The sequence below is a fragment of the Jatropha curcas genome, chromosome 10, assembly GCF_041381405.1.
Source record: "Jatropha curcas cultivar XTBG-Jc1 chromosome 10, XTBG_Jcur_1.0, whole genome shotgun sequence".
Lineage (NCBI taxonomy): Eukaryota > Viridiplantae > Streptophyta > Magnoliopsida > Malpighiales > Euphorbiaceae > Jatropha > Jatropha curcas.
The window spans coordinates 5896761-5921959 of NC_143160.1; the positions used below are offsets into that span (position 1 = coordinate 5896761).

The 25199-nt window shown below is 33.4% G+C and overlaps 6 protein-coding genes and 1 long non-coding RNA gene across 9 annotated transcripts; 3 read left to right on the forward strand and 4 right to left on the reverse strand.

Moving 5' to 3' along the window:
• The first annotated feature begins 6553 nt into the window (after window positions 1–6553).
• On the forward strand, window positions 6554–9805 carry LOC105640490 (protein NRT1/ PTR FAMILY 4.6). Its single transcript, XM_012224813.4, has 5 exons — window positions 6554–6693; window positions 6794–6899; window positions 7107–7324; window positions 8151–8594; window positions 8680–9805. Exons 1-5 carry the CDS (start codon window positions 6691–6693, stop codon window positions 9634–9636), a joined length of 1728 nt encoding a protein of 575 aa, XP_012080203.1. The 5' UTR covers window positions 6554–6690; the 3' UTR covers window positions 9637–9805.
• Window positions 9806–10204: 399 nt separating this feature from the next.
• On the forward strand, window positions 10205–12205 carry LOC119370289 (uncharacterized). Its single transcript, XR_005177842.2, has 2 exons — window positions 10205–10805; window positions 11743–12205. It is a non-coding gene; the product is annotated as an uncharacterized LOC119370289 (long non-coding RNA).
• LOC105640491 (transmembrane protein, putative (DUF1118)) lies at window positions 11033–11908 on the reverse strand. The gene is made up of 2 exons (XM_012224814.4): window positions 11768–11908; window positions 11033–11686 (listed from the first exon to the last, which is right to left on the reverse strand). Exons 1-2 carry the CDS (start codon window positions 11906–11908, stop codon window positions 11243–11245), a joined length of 585 nt encoding a protein of 194 aa, XP_012080204.1. The 3' UTR covers window positions 11033–11242.
• Window positions 12206–12643: 438 nt separating the features above from the next.
• On the reverse strand, window positions 12644–13438 carry LOC105640492 (uncharacterized). The gene is made up of 2 exons (XM_012224815.3): window positions 13331–13438; window positions 12644–13083 (listed from the first exon to the last, which is right to left on the reverse strand). The coding sequence occupies exons 1-2, from the start codon at window positions 13364–13366 to the stop codon at window positions 12760–12762; spliced, it is 360 nt and encodes a 119-aa protein (XP_012080205.1). The 5' UTR covers window positions 13367–13438; the 3' UTR covers window positions 12644–12759.
• A 2356-nt stretch (window positions 13439–15794) lies between these two features.
• On the forward strand, window positions 15795–19645 carry HIR1 (SPFH/Band 7/PHB domain-containing membrane-associated protein family). Of its 3 annotated transcripts, none has more exons than XM_012224816.4 (6): window positions 15795–15980; window positions 17411–17609; window positions 18051–18171; window positions 18288–18379; window positions 18655–18751; window positions 19043–19645. In XM_012224816.4, the coding sequence occupies exons 2-6, from the start codon at window positions 17421–17423 to the stop codon at window positions 19399–19401; spliced, it is 858 nt and encodes a 285-aa protein (XP_012080206.1). In that variant the 5' UTR covers window positions 15795–15980; window positions 17411–17420; the 3' UTR covers window positions 19402–19645. The 3 variants fall into 3 exon arrangements, with proteins under 3 accessions (XP_012080206.1, XP_012080208.1, XP_012080207.1); XM_012224818.3 differs by having other exon boundaries at window positions 17416–17609; XM_012224817.4 differs by lacking the exon at window positions 15795–15980 and adding an exon at window positions 16522–16695.
• Window positions 19646–20126: 481 nt separating this feature from the next.
• Window positions 20127–21813, reverse strand: LOC105640494 (mitochondrial outer membrane protein porin of 36 kDa). Its single transcript, XM_012224819.4, has 5 exons — window positions 21680–21813; window positions 21498–21584; window positions 21163–21224; window positions 20812–21053; window positions 20127–20671 (listed from the first exon to the last, which is right to left on the reverse strand). Exons 1-5 carry the CDS (start codon window positions 21726–21728, stop codon window positions 20362–20364), a joined length of 750 nt encoding a protein of 249 aa, XP_012080209.1. The 5' UTR covers window positions 21729–21813; the 3' UTR covers window positions 20127–20361.
• Window positions 21814–23986: 2173 nt separating this feature from the next.
• Window positions 23987–24904, reverse strand: LOC105640756 (uncharacterized). Its single transcript, XM_012225150.4, has 2 exons — window positions 24774–24904; window positions 23987–24524 (listed from the first exon to the last, which is right to left on the reverse strand). The coding sequence occupies exon 2, from the start codon at window positions 24517–24519 to the stop codon at window positions 24172–24174; it is 348 nt and encodes a 115-aa protein (XP_012080540.1). The 5' UTR covers window positions 24520–24524; window positions 24774–24904; the 3' UTR covers window positions 23987–24171.
• Window positions 24905–25199: the final 295 nt, after the last annotated feature.

Below are 25199 nucleotides of genomic sequence, written 5' to 3' on the forward strand. Positions count from 1 at the left end.
GGTTAAATTGTTCTCTCTCTTTTTATTTTTTAAATAATAATGTACTCTCTGTAGAGAGTTATATTATATTTTACTTTCATATCTTTTAATATCAATTTTGTTTAACTTGTATAATTTGGTAAATTTTTTACAAATAAGTAATGCTTAAAAAAATAAAATAAAATTCTCAGTATAAAATTTCAAATTTCCTACATTAGGATGTTAAATTTTTAAAATGATACACAAGTAGTTTAAATCTTATCTATTATAATAATTTTTATCAATTTTGCGAGTTAAATAAATAGTTATTCTCATTATATAGTTTATCGTGTTAATTTTGTCATCAAAATTTAATTTATAAAATTAATGCAATAAATAAATTATTATTATGGAGATGCTTTGAATTCAAAATTTTTAAATTTTTACGACAGCGAGAAGTTTAATTACATCGTCCCTGATCGGTAATAATGTAAAAATATTGAAGTATAAATGGATTCAAGGAATCTGAATATATTTATGTTAAATTGAAGTACTGTAAGAGAGAGATTTTTTATATTATGATAATAAAAAATGGATGATATGAAAAGGGCAAAAGAGTGAAAGAAAGAGTGCATGGGATGCTCATAGATGACATCGAGGCAAAAGAAGATGAATAGAAAAACAAAATAGAATTGTGTCCAAATCGAAGTCGCTTTCTTTCTTGCATCCCAACTAAAAACCCTTCTTGACTTGGTCACTACCTCCGCCCACGTGGCTCAGTTTGCGACACGTCAGGCCCCACCTATTCCTCTTATGGGTCCCTTCATCGGGCCCCACACCCCCTCGTGTATTTTGGATTTTATTGACATTTCATAACGTTGCCTCTCTGCTCTGCCCCAATTAATCTTAATCATATGCTGATTATAAGTTGAAGTTATCAAAAATCAAATTTAAACTATTTCTGTATTTATAATATTTTTTGGCCTAGTTTTTTTTTTTTTGGATTAATAGCTCTTAAGATATAATTTTTTTATATTTATAAATAAGCACCTTTAGAGGTATAATTAGACTCTTAAAATTTAAAAATCGCATACCTAATGTGCAAGTTATTATTAAAAATTGTTATTTAGTGGCATGACAAATCTCTCAAAAATTCTAAAATGCACAGATTAAAGCCCTAAAATTTAAAAGCAACTTTATGCATGGAGCCAATATTTATTTTTCAAAATAACAATACGTATCACACAGGAGACCAAAACATTTTGAGAACTTCTATTCAGACCCAGTTGAAACCAAGCCGGTACCCATGGGCTCTGATGGGTACCTACGGATTTTGGTTGGTATTGTGAGCCCGATTTGCAAGCGAAACATGCTCATTGCAGGCCTAATTCAAATTGAGTTTGGACTGAAAAAAATTTGTTCAAGCCCAATATAAAGTGGCCCATGGTGACCAGTATTGGGCTTCTTTTTCCTTGCCAAAATTGATGTTGGACTAGACCTTCCAAACAGAAGAGGAAGGTGTTCTAGCCCTTGGGCCTTGGCTATGCTAGATAACAATTTTAGGGCTATCATACTTGCAGTTAATTATGAACCGAGCACTCCATTATTAGAATTATTTAAAATGCTAAACCCGAGTAAACTCACTTCCTCTCCTCCTTTAGACTTTGTTTGGATGAGGTGAGACAAGGTTTATTGAAGTGATAAAATAATATAACAACAAGGTTTAATTTGAATCATTAAAGAATTTTAAAGTGCTTACACAAATGAATTAAATTACATTTGAATTAGGATGATATTAGCGTTAAAATGTTTAAATTACTTATAATTAATAATTACATCTAAGTTATTTTGTTTACTTAAAAAATGTATTGTAATGTCAAATGTGATTGTCCTTCAATGGATTAATTGACAAGCTATTATCTAAAATGGGCGAAACATTGGTTAGGTAAATTTCTAAAAATATGCATACACTGTCAGATGTAGGGGTGGCCACGGTTCCGGTTCCGGAACTGACGGTTCTGGTTCCAGTTTTTCTAGAACCGGAACCGAACCGAAAAGGTCCGGTTCCGGTTTGGAACCGTCCGGTTCCGATTCCGGTGACAAAACCGACGGTTCCGATCAGTTTTCGGGCGAATCGCATAATTTTAAATTTTGAAGACCGGTTTAAAAAATATATATATTTGAACATAAAAAATTAAAAAATACACCTAAAAAATTAAAAAATACTTCAATTAAATTTATTTTTTTAAAGACTTGAACATAATTATTTTTTTAAAAAAAATTTTTCAACTGAATTTATTTTTTGTTTAAAAAATTTTGAACAAAATTTAAATAAAAAAAAAAAAAAACTGGTCTGTAACAAAAATGTGTCAACGGCTAAATGCCAACTGTCATAACGTTTCTCACCACATCCACTAATTGGGTAAAAGCAAGTACAGCCCATATTCCTATAAGCCCATGAGCTTGGCCCAAAATAGACATTTCATTCAGTTTATAACTCTGGAACTGCCGGTTCGAACCGGCGGTTCTAACCGGCCGGGGAACCGGCGGTTCCAGTCCGGTTCCGGCCGGTTCTCTGGAACCGCCGATTCCGGTTCCAGAAATTTTGGAACCGGAACCGAATCGAAATTCTCCGGTTCTGGTTCCGGTTCTCACGGTTCCAGTTACGGTTCCAGACCGGTTCGAACCGACAGTTCCGGTTCCCGGAACCGTAATATGGCCATGTCTCAGATGGCAATACTGGTCGGTGCTGACAAAAAAATTCAAATAGCAATTCCATGGGACACAAGCACTGACTCTAAGCACATGAATGATGAATGCCACCTAAGCTATGTATGATAATAGCAGAATGGTGTGTCATTTTCTAATTATCAGCCATTAAATGCTTTCGAAAATAACTTGTACCCCAGGGCAAGAGACCCATATCATGTATAATTAGGGTCGCCCTTCATAAAATATCATATATAAATACAGCTTCTTACCTCCTAGTTTAACTGCAAACAAGCAACCATATTTAATTTCTTCTGTTAAACTGACTTGACACTTTAGATTTAACAACTATACTTGATAGCGATAATGGTATTCTTAATTAGATATTTCAGAAAAGATTTTAAATAGGTTCAAAATGGATACGAATATCAAAATATTTCAGCGATTTGAGCGTGAATAGTGCAAATTTTATGTCCAGTACTCAATTTATAAATCAAATTTCCAAGACAAAGGTTGGATAACTAAACTTTCTGCCATTAACTATAGAATTAAGCTTAGAAGTTCAAACCTACTGAATTTTTCCCTCACTATTTTGTTTTTTCAAAAAATAAAAAGAGAGAAGAAAATTAAAGCATGTGTGGTCGGCCAAATACGACCGAAGTGGCTGTAGACCCACCACCATTCCATGTGATTTAATAGATACGTTAACTAGAGTTCTGTTCTTAGCTTCCATAACTTCCAATTTCGACCTCAGCTCAGCACTGCCGGTACAGCCACACCCACCACACTACACTTCTATGATCTATCAAGACATGAATGAAAGAAATACATACCTAAACAGCAACATATACTGGAAAATGTGCAAAGGGAAAGAAGATTGAGTTTCCCTTTGGCCACAATCACCCCTTTTCTTAAAAAATATCTGAAAAAATAGCTATTTTACAATTAAATAAAAAGAAAAATAAAAATTATTTGTAATCGATATGAATTTAATTTGAGATAAATATACTTGGTTAGGGATGAAATGTCATAGAACACTATATTATAGTTTGTATTAAATATAAGTGTAATTATTATCAATATATTTGTATTGAGATAAATGTAATTTTAAATTTAATGACTGATAATGCCGTTTTTATAAAAGAAAGTTCTTATACAGTAGACAAACCTATTTGGCGTAGAGAAATACTAACCCATGCACATTCCTTAGATAAAAAGAGAGAAAATATTTGGAATCAACAGAAGAGCTCCATTTCAATTTCCATAAGTAACAATTCAAAACTTTAAAAACGATATTGGAATCTTTCAATCACACTACTTGAGCTACTTTAGGAGTTGTAAGAGGAATATTCTAAGACAGAATAGATATATGTAAGCATTGTAGTGTATTATGTATATCATTCCTTCCTCCAGTAGCCGCCACCAAGGTAGGATATAGTCTATAATCCACAAGATATTAATTGAGAATCAGAACCTATCTTGCACTAACTGGAGTCAACATTACTCAAGTTCTTTTTCTTTTTCTTTTTTTTTTCTAAAAAAAAAAAAAATGAAAACAGGTTTGCCACATCAAAGAAAAATTATAAAAGATGATTTTCACTAGTTCTATTAACTCGTTTTCCAAAATTCAACTTTTTACTACTGAACAATAACACTAAAAACAGAACGAACACCAAACAGGTACTAATGTTTAACTAAACCTTTTCAGGTAAACATGTTTGAAGATAAATGGATGACTCAAAATTTATTACATGTAAGGGTTACAATCTCATCTGCATATTGGTTTATCATCAAGAACGTCCTAATTTTGTTCCATCAAACCGAGAAACAAGCACCATTTTTAACTCCTAGTACACCATGGCTTCTTATCAAGGTCCTGAGGATCAAATTGAATAAGGGTATAACTACAGAATTTGTGGAAATATATGGGAATTAATGTTACCGTTAGGCAGGTAGGACCCTTTAAGAAATGGCTTTTAGCCACCCAATTTGGAGATCTCTAAGATCATGCAGCGAAACCATGGTTTCCTGGTCAATTCTATCCACAAATTTCAGTGAACAGGACATAAATGAATTACAGGTGGCCCAGAAAGAAGACTGATGCCACCCGGCAAACCAATGAATAAACAAGCAAGTACTCTCACATATATTACTCTACTAGTAACAAAAACAGTGCAATCCAAGTTGATGAAAGCACTATAAGAGCATAGAAGAAGGACAATCACATGAGGAAGTGAGATGCAATCAAAAGGCCCAAAATCATCCACAGGAATCCAACAAATATGGGTAAGTCTTTGTCGGTCATTAATTAAAATAAAGAAAAAAGGCATGCATTTTCCTTTTTAAGGCAAGATCAGAATAGGATAATACAGAAATTTAGCAAAGTAGACAGCATTGTTCATTGTGATTAGCTTTAGAACACAGTGGCCTTACCATTATTGTATTGAGTGATTGTGGCTGTGGCTGTGGCTGTGGCCTGTGGGACATCCCTCAAAAGCTGTACTCTCAACTTCAAGGTTAACTTCATGCCATTATGGCTTATTTCCATCTAAAATTTTTAGATTATCTAAGAATATTGGTCTTTGTGTCCACACTTTTCGTACCAACTTATTGTCCAGCATAATGGGGCGATAAAATAATATTCATACATATTATTTAGTGGTTATACAGGAAAATAATATATTTGAAAAAGAGGATTGTGATGAATAAAATAATGCCACATCAGATTATATAATCATTTGGCAAAAGAAATATTGATGCAAATAGCGTTTTTCCATTATCTAATCACGATGTGCATTCGTTGACACTTAAAAAATATGTGTTTGCATTGTTAATTTAGACAATACTTTAACACCAACTCTTGTTTCATGTAAATAAGTTTATGCACTTTTAGAAAATCTGCTTCATATAATAAGTTACTGATCAAATTCAGAAACTAACAATATATGGTTAATTGGTTGTAAACTAGTATCCACTGAGACCTCTAAAGAGGCCATGTTCTGATTAATTTTTTTATTTTTTTAAATTTCAGAAACTCTTGAAAAACTCTAGAAAACCTTGAGGAAACTCTTATAACAGCTTTAGAAAACTTGAGGAGTGTATTTATAATATATTGTAAACTCTATAGTGCATTTTACTTATTGTTAAAGAGTTTAGACTTACAAAGGCAAAATAATATATTTATTTATTTATTTATGTACTTTTTACTGAAAGATATTAATAAGTTCATATATTCAATTATTTATTTTTATAATCTGTTATTTTTAAGTTTTATACTAGAATACTAAAGTTGATATTTTCAGTATAATTAATATGTGAATAAACTAAATATGCTTTTATATATATAAAACATTTCCTCAATGCTTCATATCCTATAGTTTTAGAGACTAGTGTATCTCTATATGGTTTCCTGTGATGTTGCATGTCCTTTTTCTGTTTCCGTGCCCTTAATAAAAAATTAAATAAAAAATATTACATAAAAAATTCAAAATTCAAATATATATAACGAGTATAAACAATGTGAAATGCACATTAAAAAAATAGTTTATTATATTTCAGTATCATGGTTGATGATGCATATTCTAATAGTTCAGCCTAATCTAACAAGGTTAAAGCAAAAAGATTAGAGCAAGTAGGAACATAAAAACTCAAAGCAATCAATTGGTGGAAAATTTTGATTCTGGATTTTACTTTATACCCTCCTGGAATTTTAGGTATGTGCCATAAGAACCTATATGATCCAGATAAAAGCACGATTGCCCTGTTTTTTTTGCTTCTCTCAGTGGTAGAAAACAGAAGCATTGACAGTGAGAGAAGGTGAATAGTCATTTTCATAAAGTCTAGACCTTTCCCCATGGGATGGACCACTATTTTCTCTGCCTATAAATAAGACTCCATATGCTATTCCCCTCTAGTTCAAAATATACATTCAACCAAGTTGTATAACCAGATATCCACCATTGCAAACATTCAATAAGCTGCATAATTTTTTAAGAAAGAAAAAAAAAAAAAAAAAAAGGAGAGATGGTAGGATATCCACTCATAATTTCCCATTTTCATCGCTTTCTTTTGTGTTCATTTTCCCACTTAATTTACAAGTGTTTTAACTAAATCTTCGTCATTTTAGGATGAAGCAAACGGGTTAAATAGATGGGAAGGTTATTTAGACTGGAAGAATAGGCCTGCTCTTCGCGGCCGTCATGGCGGCATGCTTGCAGCTTCCTTTGTCTTAGGTAATATCTTTTACATTCTTTTCCCCCTTATATCAAGTATAACTTATGAATTGGTTATTGGAAAAACATCAAGAAGAAGATAATTCAGTAACGATAGAATAGTATAAGAAAAACACACAAACATGCACAGAGACATAAACATATAAATAAATTTTCTTAATACATTTAATACTGATTATGTGATTTTTTTTCATATGTAAAACATAGCTGTGGAAGTACTAGAGAATCTAGCATACCTGGCAAATGCAAGTAACCTTGTGCTGTACTTGTCAAAGTTCATGCATTTTTCTCCATCCAGCTCTGCCAACATTGTCACCAATTTCATGGGGACAGCCTTTCTACTTGCTTTACTTGGTGGATTTTTGTCAGATGCTTTTTTCTCCACATACCGCATCTATTTGATAAGTGCTACAATAGAATTCATGGTAAGTTCAAAAAGCTGCTTCATTCTGATTCTTTCATTACTGACACATATACTAGGATCTAATTGAATTTTCTTTCTGTCACTGAAGCAAACACTTAGCATACGCTAATTCTCTAAAGAAAGCAACATAAATGTTATAAGTAGCAATATGATTACCAAACTGCACAGTAGCCATAATTGTTGCCGCTATAAGGTGATTCCGTCACATCCCTTTTGAGGATACTATTAAGACCTATACCATAGACTAGTAGGTCTTGTTACTGGAATATCTCTGGGGTCCTTAAAGAAAGACAAGCCATAAAAAATGACTTGTCCGGAACCTAGAAATGTGCCAATCTTAAGCTTCAATGTTCGTTATAGCAGCCCCACCTGATTAGCATCAAAACCTACTACCGGTATCGATAATTTTCAATAAGGCTCGAGTTTCCCTTCAATAAGGGAACCCAACCAGCCAGCCAATAAGAGAAGAAAACAATTAAGAAATTGTGCTTGATTGTCCAATCATATTCCAGGCAACTGGCTAGGTCCCACGGATTGTGCTAAAATGAACTTTGTCTAGCAGAAGTTAATTCTCTCTATCACTGCCTTATGGTCCACTTTCTAATGACAATGGCTTTTACTTATAGTCATGCCATGTTATAAATTGATCATCGGACCACAAGCAGTCCATATGCTCTATTGCATAACTTCAAGTTCTGAAGTTGCTTTCAAGACTTTGAGGTTACAAGTTGCAACGCCAGTTGAATCCTAATTAACTGAAAAAAAGTGCAATTTAAGATGTTCACAATAATAACCATATGTTGTGCATGTCTTGACCAATGAAACAGGGCCTCTTAGTACTCACAGTCCAAGCTCGCCTTCCCTCATTGAAACCAGAACCATGTGTTCCAGCAAACAGCATTACCTCATCATGTGAACAGGTTGGCCGGAGCAAAGCAGTGATGTTATTTGCAGGTCTCTATCTAGTGGCACTAGGTGTTGGAGGGATAAAAGGTTCACTTCCACCACATGGAGCTGAGCAGTTTGATGAAAGTACTCCACAAGGAAGAAAGCAAAGATCAGCATTCTTTAATTACTATGTTTTCTGCCTTTCTTTTGGGGCGCTTATTGCAGTCACTCTTGTGGTATGGATTGAAGACAACAAAGGCTGGCAATGGGGTTTTGGGATTTCCACTGCGACAATACTTCTATCCATCCCAATCTTCCTCCTTGGATCTCCAACTTACAGGAACAAAGTTCCAGCAGGAAGCCCTATTACAACCATGTTCAAGGTACAATCAAGAAACCATCAGAAATTGCAAGGAAGTATTACATAGCCTCACTAGATAATCCATTTTCATTTGCATACTTCTGCAGGTTGTAGTTGCAGCAATTTACAACACTTGCAAAACCGGAAATTCTAGCAACGCTGTTATGGGTATGGACACAAGTTCATCATATAACACTGAAGCCAGTGAGGGAGAAGATGCTCATATTAAAAAGGAAGAAACAAATCAAACACAAGCAGAAAGCCTCAAATTTCTTAATAGAGCACTAATGAACAAGTCAATAAACCCAATGCTGCTTCAGTGCACAGTAAAAGATGTAGAAGAAGTTAAGATAGTACTAAGAATACTTCCCATCTTTATGTCTACCATAATGTTAAATTGCTGCCTCGCTCAGCTCTCTACTTTTTCTGTGCAACAAGCATCAACAATGGATACCGAGCTTGGTTCTCTTAAAATGCCGCCAGCATCTCTCCCCTTCTTTCCTGTAATCTTCATCATGATCCTAGCACCAATCTATAGCCATATTATAATTCCATTTGCAAGAAAGGTAACAAGATCTGAAATGGGTATTACTCATTTACAAAGAATAGGTACAGGGCTAGTTCTTTCGATTATAGCAATGGCAGTAGCAGCTCTAGTGGAAACCAAGAGAAAGAAAGTAGCTATAAATTCTGGACTAATAGATTCTGTTGAACCTTTACCAATAACGTTCCTTTGGATAGCAATACAGTACTTATTCCTTGGATCAGCTGATCTTTTTACCTTAGCTGGAATGATGGAGTTGTTCTTCACTGAGGCACCTCTGAGCATGAGATCTTTGGCTACATCTCTATCTTGGGCTTCACTTGCGATGGGATATTACTTAAGTTCTGTGCTTGTGTCAATGGTCAATGCTGTGACTAGTGCCTACGGCCACACTCCATGGCTATTTGGAAGTAACTTGAACAATTATCACCTCGAGCGATTTTATTGGTTCATGTGCATAATGAGTGGAATAAATTTCTTGCATTATCTCTTCTGGGCTTGCCGCTACAAATATAAATGAATCAAATTGCAGATTCTACAAGTCAGTGGAGAGATGTACTTGTCTTGCCCTATATACACAGAGAGACTCATTATTGTATCAGTTCTCTCATTGTATAATTTATGATTCCTAATTATACAGTTTTAATTAGAATATATGATTACAAATGAAATTTGCCTGCATAATACAATTTTGAGAGTTCTACTTAACAAATAGCCTAAATTGAAAGCTATTGCAGTAATTGAAAAACAACGTAACATACTAACACGTGAAATGGAATTTGATATTATGCTTAAGTATAATATAGAACATTTCAAAAACTGCTAGAACAATCATCATTTTGTAAATCATTCGTTTTTTTTTTTCTAAAAACAGAATTGGAATAATTAAATTTCTTTTTCCAGTGGCAACTGAATAATAAAAGAGAAAGGTTAAGGAACATTTTAGAACTGTCTCTCTGTCCATAGCCATTATCACATAAGCAAGACAAATGAAGATTAACAAATTTCCAATGAAATAAATCTAATTTTCACTTTGATAATGACAGAGATATTATAATGTTGAAAAAGAAAATCCAGAAAAAAAAAAAAAAAGAAATTGTCTTATAAACAATTAAGATTTGACAATAACTTATTAGAAATTGAATAAGGAGCAAGAGTGACCGAACGATCTCTACTCTCTGTTCTTCTTGAATCGTCTGTTCATCAGATTGACGACTTGTCGTTCTAGAATAAATATAGATTTTTCTTTGAATTTTTTCAGTTCAACCCCGATTCCGCAAATGTCGTTCACCCAAAATGACTATTGGCTTGCAAACGACAGACAAAAACGACTCGTTGTTGAAATTCTAAATACCAATTCGCGAATTACTTCCTCTGATCCTCTTTGTCGTTATAAAAAATTAATAGAATGGTCGCTCACAAACAACAGAGAGAATGGACATGTCATTGCAATATGGTTTGAGGAATAAACATTAAGCAAAGGAAACCAACAAAAATATTAATCTCTCGAATATTTAAGAAACAATCGTGATTAAAAAAACGATGTTGAATTGCAGCCAACACAGAAATCCAGAGGAGTAAAAGAAGAGAGAGAGTTAGAAAGTGCAAATCTAGAAAAGAACCAAGCTCGATCGGTTCATTTTACCTTTTTATGATTGATATCCAGACTTCATCATCTCTCACGTTTCTGTAAGTTTTATTAAGAAATAAATGCATATTAAAGGGATGTAGCTTGATAGTAGAGCGCTCAATAAGCATGCGAGAGGTATGGAGATCAAGACCTCGCATCTCCATCTATTATCTTTGCTTAGCTATTCTCGATTTTGTTATTTTTGGTTTAATTTCTTATTTTTGTTTAATTTCTAATTCTATATTGCCTCGTCGCAAATTCAATTCATTAACAAAATAACTGTATATGATTCAAATCATCTTTTGAAAATCTTTTGATTCTTGATCCAAATGATGAATGCAAAACCAGTCTATCTTTCATAAAAAGCCATCATCTTTTTTCACCTACAATTCCCATCCCCTATACTTACGTCACATACAATTACACGCTTATTTGTTCCACTCCTAAGCAACTTCCCAATTGAAAACAAAAACAAAACCATGTCCAAATATATAACTCAGTCAGCTTCTTGCAACCCATCAAGCACAACAGACCCAACGAACAACCCAGCAGCACCAACCACAAGTGCCCCTGCCAACACGGCTTGCACAGCCACCAGCCCCACCGAATCATCCGGTATAATCACTATAGCCGCCAGAGCTGCCACTAATATGGGAAGCGCAGCGGAGGCCAGAGTTGATGGTGATACGCTTGCTATCTTCTCTAACAGACTCAACAGACCCAGTTCCTCAGCTTTTGAAAACAAGCCTAATTTCTCAATTGAAGATAGAGTAACTCCAAGTTCTTCTGCCTTTGAAAGTAGTCCTGCCTTTTCTACGTTGCTAAGAACCTTTCGCTTCTCTAATTTCTTGAACACATCGAATTCCAATTCTTCGCTGCTTTCGTAGAATATTCCTGCTCCGTACCATTTTTTCGCCCAACCATCGTCATACTTGTTCACCTGTTCAAGTATACACCAAATTTATCTAATTACATGTAAAACTTTATTACTTTTAGGGTTTCTGATGAAAATGTTACATACCTTCTTTTTCGGAGCCATGGCGACGATTTTGAGAGCCTGTCTAAAAGGAAATGAGCGGTCAAAGCGAGAGTTGGAAGAGAAGGAGCGGCGTTGGAGTCCTCGAAGAAAAGCAGGTGAGGATGGTTGTGCTGTGACCGCCATTGATGGATAATGGAGCCAGAACAAGAGTGAAACGGAGAGATCGAGGGAGAAAGGATTGGATGGTTTTTCTGTTGATGATGCGACTGCCACGTTGGATAGTGTCTGTAATCTCCAAGTCCACCAATCGTATTGATGATGGGCTTCATGGCTTTATCCATCTGGGACATCTTTCTTTTATCATCCTTTTGTTTTTCTTTTAGAAAAATCAAACTATATGATTCTTTAACTGTGTGAAAATTACGTTGCTACATTTTATTTTTGGTTAACAAAATCTTTGTTTTATTATTATTTTTCAAATTTGCACTTTTTTTTTTTTTTTACATTTCAATCCAAATGTGGTAATTAGATAAAACATCTTCAATAATAATAATTTCAGATTTGGAATCCTAACCCATAAGTAAAGTTTATACCCAAAAATTAGTTTCATTTATTTAATGGAATACACATTTACAATATCATATGTATTAAGAATAAGTCGATTGATAATAAAAAAAATTTCATGAGAAAAAGGTGAAAAGAATGAACTCTCTTTGGATTTTTTTGAAAATTGATATGTGGTTATTAAAATAGATTATATTTGTGTAGAAGTATAAAATCAGATACGATCTTTATCGTATATCTTGATTAATGGAATAGTTTCTTTATGTATTTCAACGCGGAATCTTGTAAACCTGTTTTTGAATATTCCTTATCATTTCGTCCCATTGAGAACCATCAAATAAGCAAACTAGAAAATTAAAGAAAAGACAAGGAAAAGAAATTTATCAAAATATAGAAAAAGAAAACACTAAAACAAGGATACTTAACTAGTATTCTACAAATTAATAATTCATGCATATATGTATATATTTTCAAATCTTCAGTTTATGATCCCTATGATATGTATGAAATTCCATCTCAGGCTTGTTAAGCTCAACAAAGGAATATTCATCTCCTTTCTTCTTATAATCCTCAGTTGTTATTTTCTCTGGCTCGCTAAGCTTCCGATATATAACAGCAATAGACCTTGTGTCAAAATCCTTAACAAAATGCTTTATTCTTTTAGCCCCTGCAGGTTGAGAAGCCTCTGGACCTTCAACAAGAAGATCTCTAATCGCTTCCGGCATTCGCTCTTCTTTCATTATGCTCTTCCAGTAGTCCTCCGGCAGCTCTCTTCCATGGTTGAGGTTCACAAACTATACCAACATATGGGTCAAATTAAGAATACCAAATAGTGCTTTTATAAATATAATCATTCTTACTCTGAGCAAGTTATGTTGTACGGAAATGAAAATGAAAAAATGTGAACATTTAAAATATAATTTTACACGAAAAAACAGTATTTTATATAAAAAAACGATACAGAAAACATTTTCCAAACGATCATAAAAACATTCATGGGTAGAAGTTTTCGTATATCATTTATATAAAAAATAAACTTACCAAGAAAAGAAGGAGGATGAAGGTGGGCTTAATCATGTCTTGGCTGCCTGCACTTTGCGTAGGCTCTTGCCGTCTTCAGCTTATTTGACTCTATGCCACAATTTATATGCGAAATACAAGGGCAAGAAAGTGATTATAATATTGTTGTTGGTCCACTATGCCACAAACGTTGAAAATGGTTTCACTTACTATTTCATAATAATAATAATCAAAATATAATTTGGATAGTCAACTCCATCAAAGTTTAGTTTCATGATGTCTGAAGTTGAATATTTAATTTCCTAATACTATTTTACTGTTAAATAAAAAATTATATTTAATTGAATTCTCAGGATCTAAGTTACTGACCAATGAACTATATTTATCCAACCATATGAAATATAAGTTAAACAAACTGAAAAGCAGCCTCATTAGCTAATTGATTTGCCCTCACATCTTTCACTAAAAGTTATGTTTATAAAATTAATTCACAATAAATAAATATTTTGTTTTCTTCATTAAGATATTATAACTAATTTCAATATGAATGTATATTTTTAAATTAATAAATAGGCCTTGTCCAGCTAATCACCCCACAAGAGCTGCCATTATTGGTTGGGAAGGTTGGAGAAACTAAACTAATGCTATCTATATATTTTAATGTATGTTTCCCTTTCCTCCCAAAAATAAAATTTAATTTTGTTTTTTTATGGAATTTTATTCTTCAGAGGTTGAGAGCAAGTTGGATTTTAGTAAGCATGACCCTTAAACATTAAACAACATCTAATTTTATAAGTAAGCACATAGAATGCTAAATTAATTATCTTCGCAAAACCATATGCAAATCAAAACAATTAAGAATAATTAAGTTGACTTTAGTAGACAAGTACAACAGAAATACAGTTCAAAAAGGAAGATACATATATATATATATATATATATGAAAGACAAAGATACCATTCGTGAACTAAATTATTTATTAATAAACGAATTAAAAAGACTAAGATAACTTCGTTGGTTAAGCACTTATGAAATCATATCTTTTGATGCAATTCTAATGATTTCCTTTTCAAGTTGACTTTAACAGAAAGTGCCAACCTCCCTACCCAATTGTCCCTTAGCTAGCAATTTTGCAATATTTTTTCAAAGTCAATCCTAATTAATGTCCCGCTAATTATGTTGTGATTCTTATAATTTAATCTCCCGTATAACAGTCAACTGACACTGATAATAAATAATATTAGATAATTAAATATTCTATATTATTTTTATCTACAGATGTTATCTCTCTTAAGTTATAAAACGTAAAAGTTTTTAACTCTCTCAAAATGTATTTCTTGAAGATTAAACTTATATTTTTACTCTTGAAGATGTAATTTTCACCGAGCAGAATAGATAGTAAGAGCAAACTATGAAATGTTGTGATTTGCAAAAGCAATTGCTGGCAAAGTTTTTCTTCAACCCAACATGTCAAAGTTAGAAAATATTATATTGTATTGTAGTGGAAAAGTCTTCAATTTCAATTTTAGTGGGGTAGTTCATGGCATGCAATGTATATATATGAATAATGAACTTGGAAATGATTCCACTACCAAAGACTTGAGTCCAAAATACAACCTGTTGTACAATCATTTCAGCAAGGAAGTCAAAAAGAGTTGCACTACTATTACTACATACAGACAGCCATCACATCCTAAAATTTTAAATTTAAGGAAGTTGTCATAAATTTTAATTAACTTCCAATAATCATAGCCCCCAAATTGTTTTATGTTTTTAATTTTAATCATTTTACATATAATTAATTACTAGGCTTACAAAAAAAAAAGATTGGATGGACTCACGAGTGAAACGCGGGAGAGAGAGCTCCATTGATTATTTTATCTGCAAAACGTTTCCCACGAACAAAAATCCGTCGAACGAAAAAGCAGTGCCATCTGCACCCAGTAGAATGGACGGAGGGCCATTATTCCTACAAAGGCCTGCGAAATTTGAAATAGACCTTTCATTCATTTGGGCTTGTCTTCATGAGTTAATTAAAGGTTTACAGGTATTGGGCCACTTCGTGGGCCTTTTTTTATTACTTCAATCAAACGACAGGAGCCAGGGAACAACGAGCTCCCAATTCATGGACAACGGTATGTCGTCTATTCATGGACAAACAATCGAATGAAATAACTCCCAATTCAAGAAGGTGCATGGTTTTTTTAATTAAATATTAAGAATTTCATCAGAATTTGAGGAAATGATTTATTAACGTTGTTTCTTTTTACTTTTGATGGAACGCGCTATGCAATGAATGATCATTTTTTTTTTTTTTGAGAATAATCAAAATAATTAATTTGGCTGAGGAAGATTTAATTTTTAAAATTATTAAGATATCAAATTATTTTTTAAATGCCAGAATCAATACAACTAATTTCTTTTAAACTGATATTTTTGTGAGTTTGATTTTTATTAAATATTCTATTTATTACGACGAATAGGTAAGTCTTTGATGGGTCATAGTATTCTCTCATTGGCCATTTCCGTGTGCTTGAGCTGTTGATAGTGACCCCTTTTTACGGCACCGGATTCCTGATTCAATATCACTTGTTGTAGATTATTACTTCTGCTATAAGCATCGGTTTGTGGGTTCCTTCTGTTACAAGAATCGCATCGTTCCAAATCAAAGGTATAAACTTTCTCTTCGCCTCTTCATCTCCTCGGTATTTCGATTCCTCACTTCACATCTTTCTTTTACTATTCCCCTTTTCCACTGGATTCTGATATGGGTATCGTTTGATTTATTTATTATTTTTTTTAATTTATGAATGTAAACGGAAAGTTTCTTGAGCTTATCTAGCAAAATCCAAGAAACCCCATCTCTTATTCCGTTCTTAAGACGGCAAATACTTTTCTATATGGTATTGTTATGACATATTCAGAGTTTAGCCTAATTACTTCTGCCTTGTCAGTTGATAGAGACAATGCGCTGTTTAGCTGCATTTTCCATGTATTAATGTTAAAACGATATTTTTAAGGTTTTGACTTCAACCACCGAGTTGTATCAATATAATAGTTTGTTTGGTATCTTCAATTCATACACAGTGGATATTTTTTCTTTAAATTCCTTTCAAAGAAGGGAACTTCTTGTTAAGCTCAGATATTTTAAAAAAATTTATGTCTATTCATAGTTGCTATCTATAAAATTGCAAGGCCTCGATTATATGTTGACTTTGAGTTGCCAGCACACAATATTTATCTTTTGTTAGGATCAGTCTCTCTTGTGACATAGTAAATGACATATGCAATTCTGTGATTGTTTGTGAATTATCTATAAGTTCTTTGGTCTGAGTTGTGATTCCTATCATTCTCTGGCGCATTGACCTTCTGTTTGCTTATTATTTGTAAGTCTCTTCTTCCTAAAATTACTTGCACAAACATATGCAGACAAATATTTGCTGGTTTGAATTAAACTCGAGGCTGGTTGATAATCCATTTGGGTTCTATAATCATCTATCCAACTTGTTTTAACTTACCACTCCAAAGTTATATTTGGTATAGCCATCTTTTACCTGATCATATTCATGTTCACTGTAATTTATCAGAAAAAAAAAGCTGAGTTCTTACTAATGGGTTAGAATATATGTTGTTGATTTTTTATGAAGATTTTATCAAAAGTTTGGTCCCTGGTGCTTCGTTTTTTAAGCAAAACTTGATTCTGTTGTAGAGATTATTGGCCTAAACTACAACTTTATTTCTCTCTGTGTCCCACTCTCATCGAAGTGGAAAAATATGTAACCTTTTGTTTGTGTGTCTGATTTTATAATGATGATTTTTGTTTTGGAATATAGATTATTTCATATGGGACATTGAGCCACTTTGAGGAAATCGAGTCACCATAATCATACTTTTGTTTGAGCACCATAATTAAGACACTCAGTTTGAGACCGAATGTATGAAGTTTTGTGATTTCGCCATTGTAGATTATATGTTGTCTAGTAAAATATGTTGATGAGAATATTATTGATTCAATTTACTGGTTTAAGAAAAGTTCTAGACATTTTTTGCTTGTTTAGTCCTTTCTTACTGACTTATAAGTTTCTCTGTGTTGTATTGAAGTGTAGAGAAAATGGGTAATCTGCTCTGTTGTGTTCAAGTTGATCAGTCAACAGTTGCTATCAGGGAGAGATTTGGGAAGTTTGATGAAGTTCTTGATCCTGGATGCCACTGCCTACCTTGGATTCTTGGAAGCCAGCTTGCTGGTCATCTGTCACTGAGGTTGCAGCAGTTGGATGTCCGTTGTGAGACCAAGACGAAGGTTTGTGCTTTTCCAGTAGTGATGATTTTCAATATTTTATATCTTTGAGTGCTTTGATATTGGTATTAAGTCCCCCCTCCAGTGGTCCCTTTATTCTAATATTGTAAAGTGCTGTTATTTAACCAATTCAGGCACATAAAAGGTCTAGAGGAAAGAGGAGGGGCAATTTCTGTTGTTAGAATTTGGAATGAATTATGATTCGCTTTTTTTTTTTTGGTTGCATTACATCCATTATAATTCTCTTATTCTTACAACGCCTTTTGTTTTATCCATCTTAGTATGTTTTATTTTTCTATTGGGATTAGAGAGGTAACAGTAAACAGCAAATAATGCATGACACAGTCTTCGGTTTTGTAATTGTTCCAATAGCTGAATTTTTTGTTACAATAGGCCCTTTGTTGGTAGCCAAGGCCTACTGATCCTTATTTTCATTTATTCCAGGACAATGTATTTGTTACTGTTGTTGCTTCTATTCAATACCGTGCTCTGGCTGATAAAGCAAGTGATGCTTTCTACAAGCTCAGCAACACAAGGAGTCAAATCCAGGCCTATGTTTTTGATGGTTAAACTAGTCTATATACACCTAAAGACGTTTATTTCTTCTTTTGACATTTAATTTTTAATTCATTTTATAGCACATATGATAAGCTGAGCTTGTTTTCCGTAACAATTTTTCAGTAATCAGGGCAAGTGTTCCAAAACTTAATTTGGATGATGCTTTTGAGCAGAAGAATGATATTGCCAAGGCTGTGGAAGACGAACTTGAGAAGGTATATACTTTATAAACTATTTGGTACCTTATGGCATATCTGGTCACTTTGTTTCTACTTTATCTTATCCACAAAAAGAATGGGGCTTGCTCTAAACCTCCAAGGAAGAGATTTGCAAAGTAGAGTTTATTTTGATAAAAGATAAACTTGTGGTATATTCCCCTAAATTGGCGGGTTTTGTCATATTGTGAAAATGAACCACATGTAGTCAGTGATGAAGGTGTTGTGAATTGTCATAAATATGTAACATTCCTGTGTTTAATAATTTCTGGCAGGCTATGTCTGCTTATGGATATGAGATTGTGCAAACACTTATTGTTGATATAGAACCAGATGAGCATGTGAAGCGGGCAATGAATGAAATAAATGCAGGTATAGCATTTAGTGTATCAAGTTGATTAATTCTAGTCTGCTAAGAAATTCTCTCGGTATTTAGATGTGCACCTATCAATACCAACTATTTTAGCGCTACAATGCATGCATACTATACACAATCTGCTGGGATGTAGACTTACATTGACTGGGTTATATCATTAGCTTTTTGGCGTTGAGAATGCTAATTATCACATTATTCATGCTATTTATTATTGAAAATTAGAGTAAAAAAACTCCTCAGTTTTTCTGGAGCTTGTTGCTTTTCTGATTAACTTGTTGCTTTCTTAGCTGCAAGATTGAGGGTGGCGGCTAATGAGAAGGCAGAGGCTGAGAAAATTCTACAGATTAAGAGAGCTGAGGGTGAGGCTGAAGCAAAGTATCTTGCTGGACTGGGTATAGCTCGCCAGCGACAAGCAATTGTGGATGGGTTAAGGGATAGTGTACTGGGCTTCTCTGAAAACGTGCCAGGAACCACTGCAAAAGATGTCATGGATATGGTCCTTGTCACTCAATATTTTGACACAATGAAGGAAATTGGCGCAGCCTCTAAATCCTCTGCTGTCTTCATTCCCCATGGTCCTGGTGCCATTGCTGATGTTGCTACTCAGATTCGCAATGGACTTCTTCAGGCTACTGCCCACCAATAACTTCACTGCATTTCAAGTTTTTTCTGGTTTTGTGTTGGCTCAAGCAAGCTTTTGTTTGTCTGCAAATATTTTATTGGTTGATGTTTTCCTATGTGAGAAATCTGTGGATAGTTGTTCTCGTTTTTGCTGCCTTTGTTCATAGTTGTCTAGTGCAAAAAGCTTTAAGCATAGTAACATATTCACCTTTGTATTGTAAATTGCAAACATACTGTCGCAATAACAAAGCTTTGTGGATTTTTTTTTATTAAGCGGTTGCCAGTGATCGTGGTTTTGTATTTACTTTTTAAAGCTGCAATTTTTTTTTGTGGTGTTGATTGGTTTGATGCATGCTAATGTAAATCAAAAACTATTGATGCTACACCAATGAGTGTTGAGATAATTGATTCAATTTTTTTTCCTTAGGTGAAGTTGATAGTTTGATTTTCATGGACGAAGTAAACAATTATTAAAAACGTCGACCCGACGAAAACAATATCTATTCTTAGCCTAGCAGGCTGAGATACTTGTTTAATATGAGAAAATAAAAATAAAAATATCAAAGTTATCAATAACCTGAGCAAAGGATCTAGAGACAGTTTGGATTGAGGATCTACAGATTTGTATAATTTCTTGGTTGTAATAGAGATTAAATTCATGGACTAGTTTTATTTATTTTTGCAAATTAAAAAAAAAAAAAGTAACTTTTCAGGATTATGATGAATAAGAGAGTTAAAACAATTCGTAGATTTCAATAATTTAAGACATACAATCTTATTTCTTTTTAAGTTGATAAGTCCTTTACAATACATAAAAATAACTGGCAAAGTTGCCCTTCTTCATGTTTGCTTTCTGTATGTTGTATACATATTTCACTCACATTTGTTGTATTAGAAAAGTAATACAGACCCATAAATAAATTTTGATGGAATAGAGGCTTCCATAATCTCAAAATGGTAGTATGTATTATGAGGTGAAACTGCTTTAGAGATTGAACGCCATAGACATTCCAATCTTAGAAATCTTGTCTGGAGCTCTGAAATCCACCTCTCCGATCAGAGCTAAATGAAGTTTTTCCCACATTTCCAGCCGAATAAGCCCGCCTATCTTGGCATCACTATTAACACGAGCTTTCATCAATGTAAAGGGAAACAAGGAATGCTGTGCACCGACTGTAATTGTGGTTGCTCCACTTGACGAAAAATTATGCTTCAACTCAGCTGCAATGGCAGTCCTCGTCAGGGGATTGAATGTGTAATGACAGGAAGCTTTAACAGCATCAAGTTTGTCATCCCTGCGATTTATACATGCCAGAGTATTAGCCTTTTTTTTTTTACTTATAATGTGATTGATAATGCACAGAGAGTAAAAATTTGAATCTTGTTTTCCACATCCTGGAAGAATTCTTTATTGACCAGTTACAGGATTGCTCACAAGTTCAAGGCAGAAATAAAGAAGGGCATGTTGAAGCTCAAACCAGCACTGAATTCATCAAATGTCCTTTCTGAGACATTGAAGGAAACGTCAGTTCCAAGGGAGAAAAGGGTGTTTCCTGCTACTCCTGATAAGTTTACAACTGGGGTATATCCATTTCCTAAAAAGGGTCCTTCATCATATGCCTTCACTCCGACGCCCGCTGCAATCCCAAAATATTCATTCAAGAATCTCAGTTCCACCTGTTATTGCAGCCAACATTGCCTTCAGAGGACTTGTAAACTTGATGTCTATATTTGTCCCAATATGAACAAAGGTGTTTGGATGAATAAGTTGACACAATTTTCTTACCTTGCCCGCTTCAGGGAGTATAAATCTGAAAAGTGTTGTGACTCCTGGCAAAATCTCTGGCGCTGTAATAGTTACAGAAAACGACATGTCAATTGTTAGATCATTAACTCATTTACCTAGTCCTGAGGTAATACAACCATACTTCCAATTGTTGAATCTAAAAGAGGATGTTCAGATCCATTTAACACATGCAGAAAGTTGAGATGAAAAGTCAGAAATATAATGCAAGTTATATCGTGCAATAGCCTGCAGACATATGATAAAGAAATAACAATTAATGGCTGAATATAAAAAGAAGATTAGTTATGCTAAAAGTCGAAGAAGAAGTACATTACTTTCGCAGGAGACGTCAAAATTCCACTTGATGTCTCGATACTGAAAATGGGTTCTCGATTGATGAACATAATCTCTGTAGAGAAGATCTAACAAAAATGTAAAGAGATCTATAAGTAATTTGTCAAGAAACTTAAAGTTCTAAAATACAATGTAATAGAAAGAAAGACAGCAAGTGAATAACCTCTGGCCTTCTTGCCAATATCCTGGTATAAACCTGGACCTTTACTCATTTTTTATTAAAAGTTTAAATAAAAACCCTAGTTAAAATTTTCTTTTAACCTGTATAATTTCCTAGAGTAGGAAAATATATTGATAATGGATAGAGGGAGCCAAAGAGGAAGTTTCCTCGTACTAACAAACACACATCATATGTAGAAAAGTGAAACTTCCAAGAACCCTTCAACTTCGATTATGGCACATTGAAGCTACTCTTTGTAAAGTTTTCTCATCTGGAGTTTCAGTCATTTCATCTGCATTTTGAGGATAGAGACAGGGCAGAAATTTATACCAAGAAATACTGCAAACTAAGACAAAGCTATAGTACATTAACAGTACATAAAAACTTGCCTTCTTTCTATAGTATTAAGTACAGGAATACAGGTAGTCCTTATCAGTAGCAAGTACCACAAGTACGGTCTGACCGTATGTCTCACCTAGTTGATTGTTGTTGCCATCCTATTTGAACCAATAAATAAGAAGGGTAAGGCTTAATTTGATACGTAAAATAGGATTATTATTAACCAAATCTAATAATCAGGATATATTTTTTATGACAGAAGACAATTTTTATGACCTGGGGATGATGCCATAATGATGCATCTGTTATACAATACAGTCCATAAGAATATATTCAAATGAGGTACAACTTTTGAAAATCAATGGCAAATTTTCAATCTAAAAATGAAGCTTACTCCTAATTCTTGTAAAAGGAAAACCCACACAGAGAAATTTTGGACTTTAGATGAGAGAATAGCGTGATTTTGACATGCATTTGAAATGTATCAGAGATTTTACAGGTATTTCAATTGGGTGCCATCATTATCTACTGTTTTTCGGGGCTACTTCATCGTCCTTTTCTCTGATTGGATCATTTGAAAAGGATAAGAAAAGTTTCCGCTTGACGGGGGAAAACTTTTCGTTTTACAGGAAAAATGTCTTTCCTGAATCCTGACACAAAAAAAAAAAATTTCCCACTGAAATTTTAGTATGAAACATAGCAAAAGAGAGAGATTCATGGGTTTTGGCACTTTTAAACAAACTCCTGATTAAATCAAATTACAAAGCAAGATTGTCCACTTCCCATTACAAAATATTCCAATATCACTAGCTATTAAATCATTGTTTAAATAATAATAAAAAAAAAACAATATATAATCTCAATGATGATCTCTAATTTCCAATCGAGGGGACATTAGTGGTGCATCAATTAATTATTAATTGGTCCTAGGTGCAATGCAATGTGCTGGTGCTATTTGATTCAGTAACATCATGAACATATAAATACCATGAATCTTGCACCTCTCCCATGGAAACTAATCCCAAAGTGGGTATTAGAAAATTTCTCTTAATTAATCAATCAATCACCTGACCAACCCATATGAAATGGGTGTGGGTGGAGGCCATGAATAAATTCTTTCACCGTTGTATTATTTCGAATCAATACTATATTTAGAAGATAATTTTTATACGTTCTTGAAAATTATTCGACAAGCATGATCATAGTTTAAGGAAATAAAAACTTTTTAAAATTCTGACGCAAGATGATTAATATTTCCTTATGGGGGTACATGGAACCTTGGTTAAACCTTCTGTGTCATGGCAGTGCTTTTGGTAGTGAAAATTTTGTGCTATATAGCAAGGAGCTATAGATCATTGGATGGGTCAAGTAATTTGCTACTAGATAATTGCAATGTTAGGAATAAGGCTTGGTCCGTGACCAATGCAATTCTGTACTCCTCTCTCTCTGAATGCTATTGCATTGCTCCCGGACTAGGCTTCATTCCCTACATAAGTTATCAAATTGAAGTTAAGATGTTTCCATTTGCTGGATACGCCTTGGCAAGTTGGAGTTGTTCATATCATTCCTGAAGCTAATTATGCAGCGGATTCTATCTTGAAAGATGCAGTCTCAGATTCTAGAGGTTTTCGTATTTTAAAGTTTTCTTTTTTCAAAGTCTAATGAGTTTCTTAGAGCTGATATTGCTGGGATTATTTGGCGTTGTGGAAATTGAGTCTAATATACGAGTTTAATTCCCTCCTTTGAATATGCGCATAGACGTTTTCTTTCCCAAGGGAAAAATCTGCAAAATTTTTCTTAATTTTTCATTTTTTTTTCAGTGTCATATAATTAATTTCTTATTTTCCCATTTTTAGTTTCTAACATCTATTTTTGTTATATTTACAGACTCTATTTTACAATATTTCTTGAAATAGATTATCAGAAATTGGAATTCCATTTGTTCTCCATTATTCAAGTTTCTAACAGAAGTTAATTAAATTATGAGATGGATTACTCTCTTTTTATTTACAGTTAATCACTCTTGCTGCAGCTATATACAGCAGGTGCAGTGTTATTAATTAATTTTTGTATCATTAATCATATAAACTAATAAGTTCCTAATTTTCCATCTCTGCAGGAAACTTCAAGAAAATTACAGAAGTTGGCGAAGCAGCTCATTCAGCAGGTTTTGGAGGATTTTTTTCAACTTCTTGAATGAGTTTGACAATTTCTTCTCTCTTCAAAGCTAGTTCTTTCATCTTGGTGTCAAGCTTTTCAAGCTTAGCCTTCAATTTGGCAGGGTCTTTCTTATCTTCAGGATTCTTAGTTTTCTTCTTATCTTTTCCATCATCTTCTTTATCCTCCTTATCTTTATTTTCCTTATCTTTCTTCTTCTTCTTGTCTTTAGATTTCTCTTTATCTCCTCCCTCTTCCTTTTTATCGCCGTCCTCGCGTTTCTCCTTCTTCTCATGCTTGTCCTTCTTCTTTTCAATTTTATCGTCATTTTTCTCTGTCTCTCCCATTTAGTCTGATTAGAACCAAAAAAAAAATTAAAAAAAGGGAATAATTGAAATTTCAATCACAACAAACAGATGAAATGGAAAAAGAAATTACGTAAACTTGCACGAAAAACCCGAAAGTTTTGAATCTCTAAATCCGGTATATGGCTCCACTCAATAAACCAAACAACATATGCATTTTGATATCTATATATAAATTATTTTTTCACAATTAAAAATGAAAGAAACAGAAAAAATTAGTTAATTGAATGACAAACCTGGAATCTGAATTGTCGTTTAGGAGGCTTTTTTACTTTACACAAACAGTAGTGCTTTTAGCTTAAGGGTTAGAAGCATTTATTTATATATGCTCTAATCTTTAATCCAAATAATTAAAGGATGGTGTTAATTTGTTTTTGCGAGAATTATGTATACCCACCAGATATTTTAATGTTTTCTTATTAATCAAATGACCTGGTCTTCTCTTTTATGTGGTTTTGAGTCTTAGGATTAATCCAAGGACAATAATGTTTATGTTTCATGAAATTATTTTCTTTTTTCCACCTTCAATGTCTAAATGAAGTCAGAATTTACAAATTCTGAAATCTCTTTCAATTTATTTATTTTATTTTCTATGGATATTATTTAATTTTTCTGAATCGATATCTCTTATAATTATTTTTTCTACCTCATTCAATTTATTT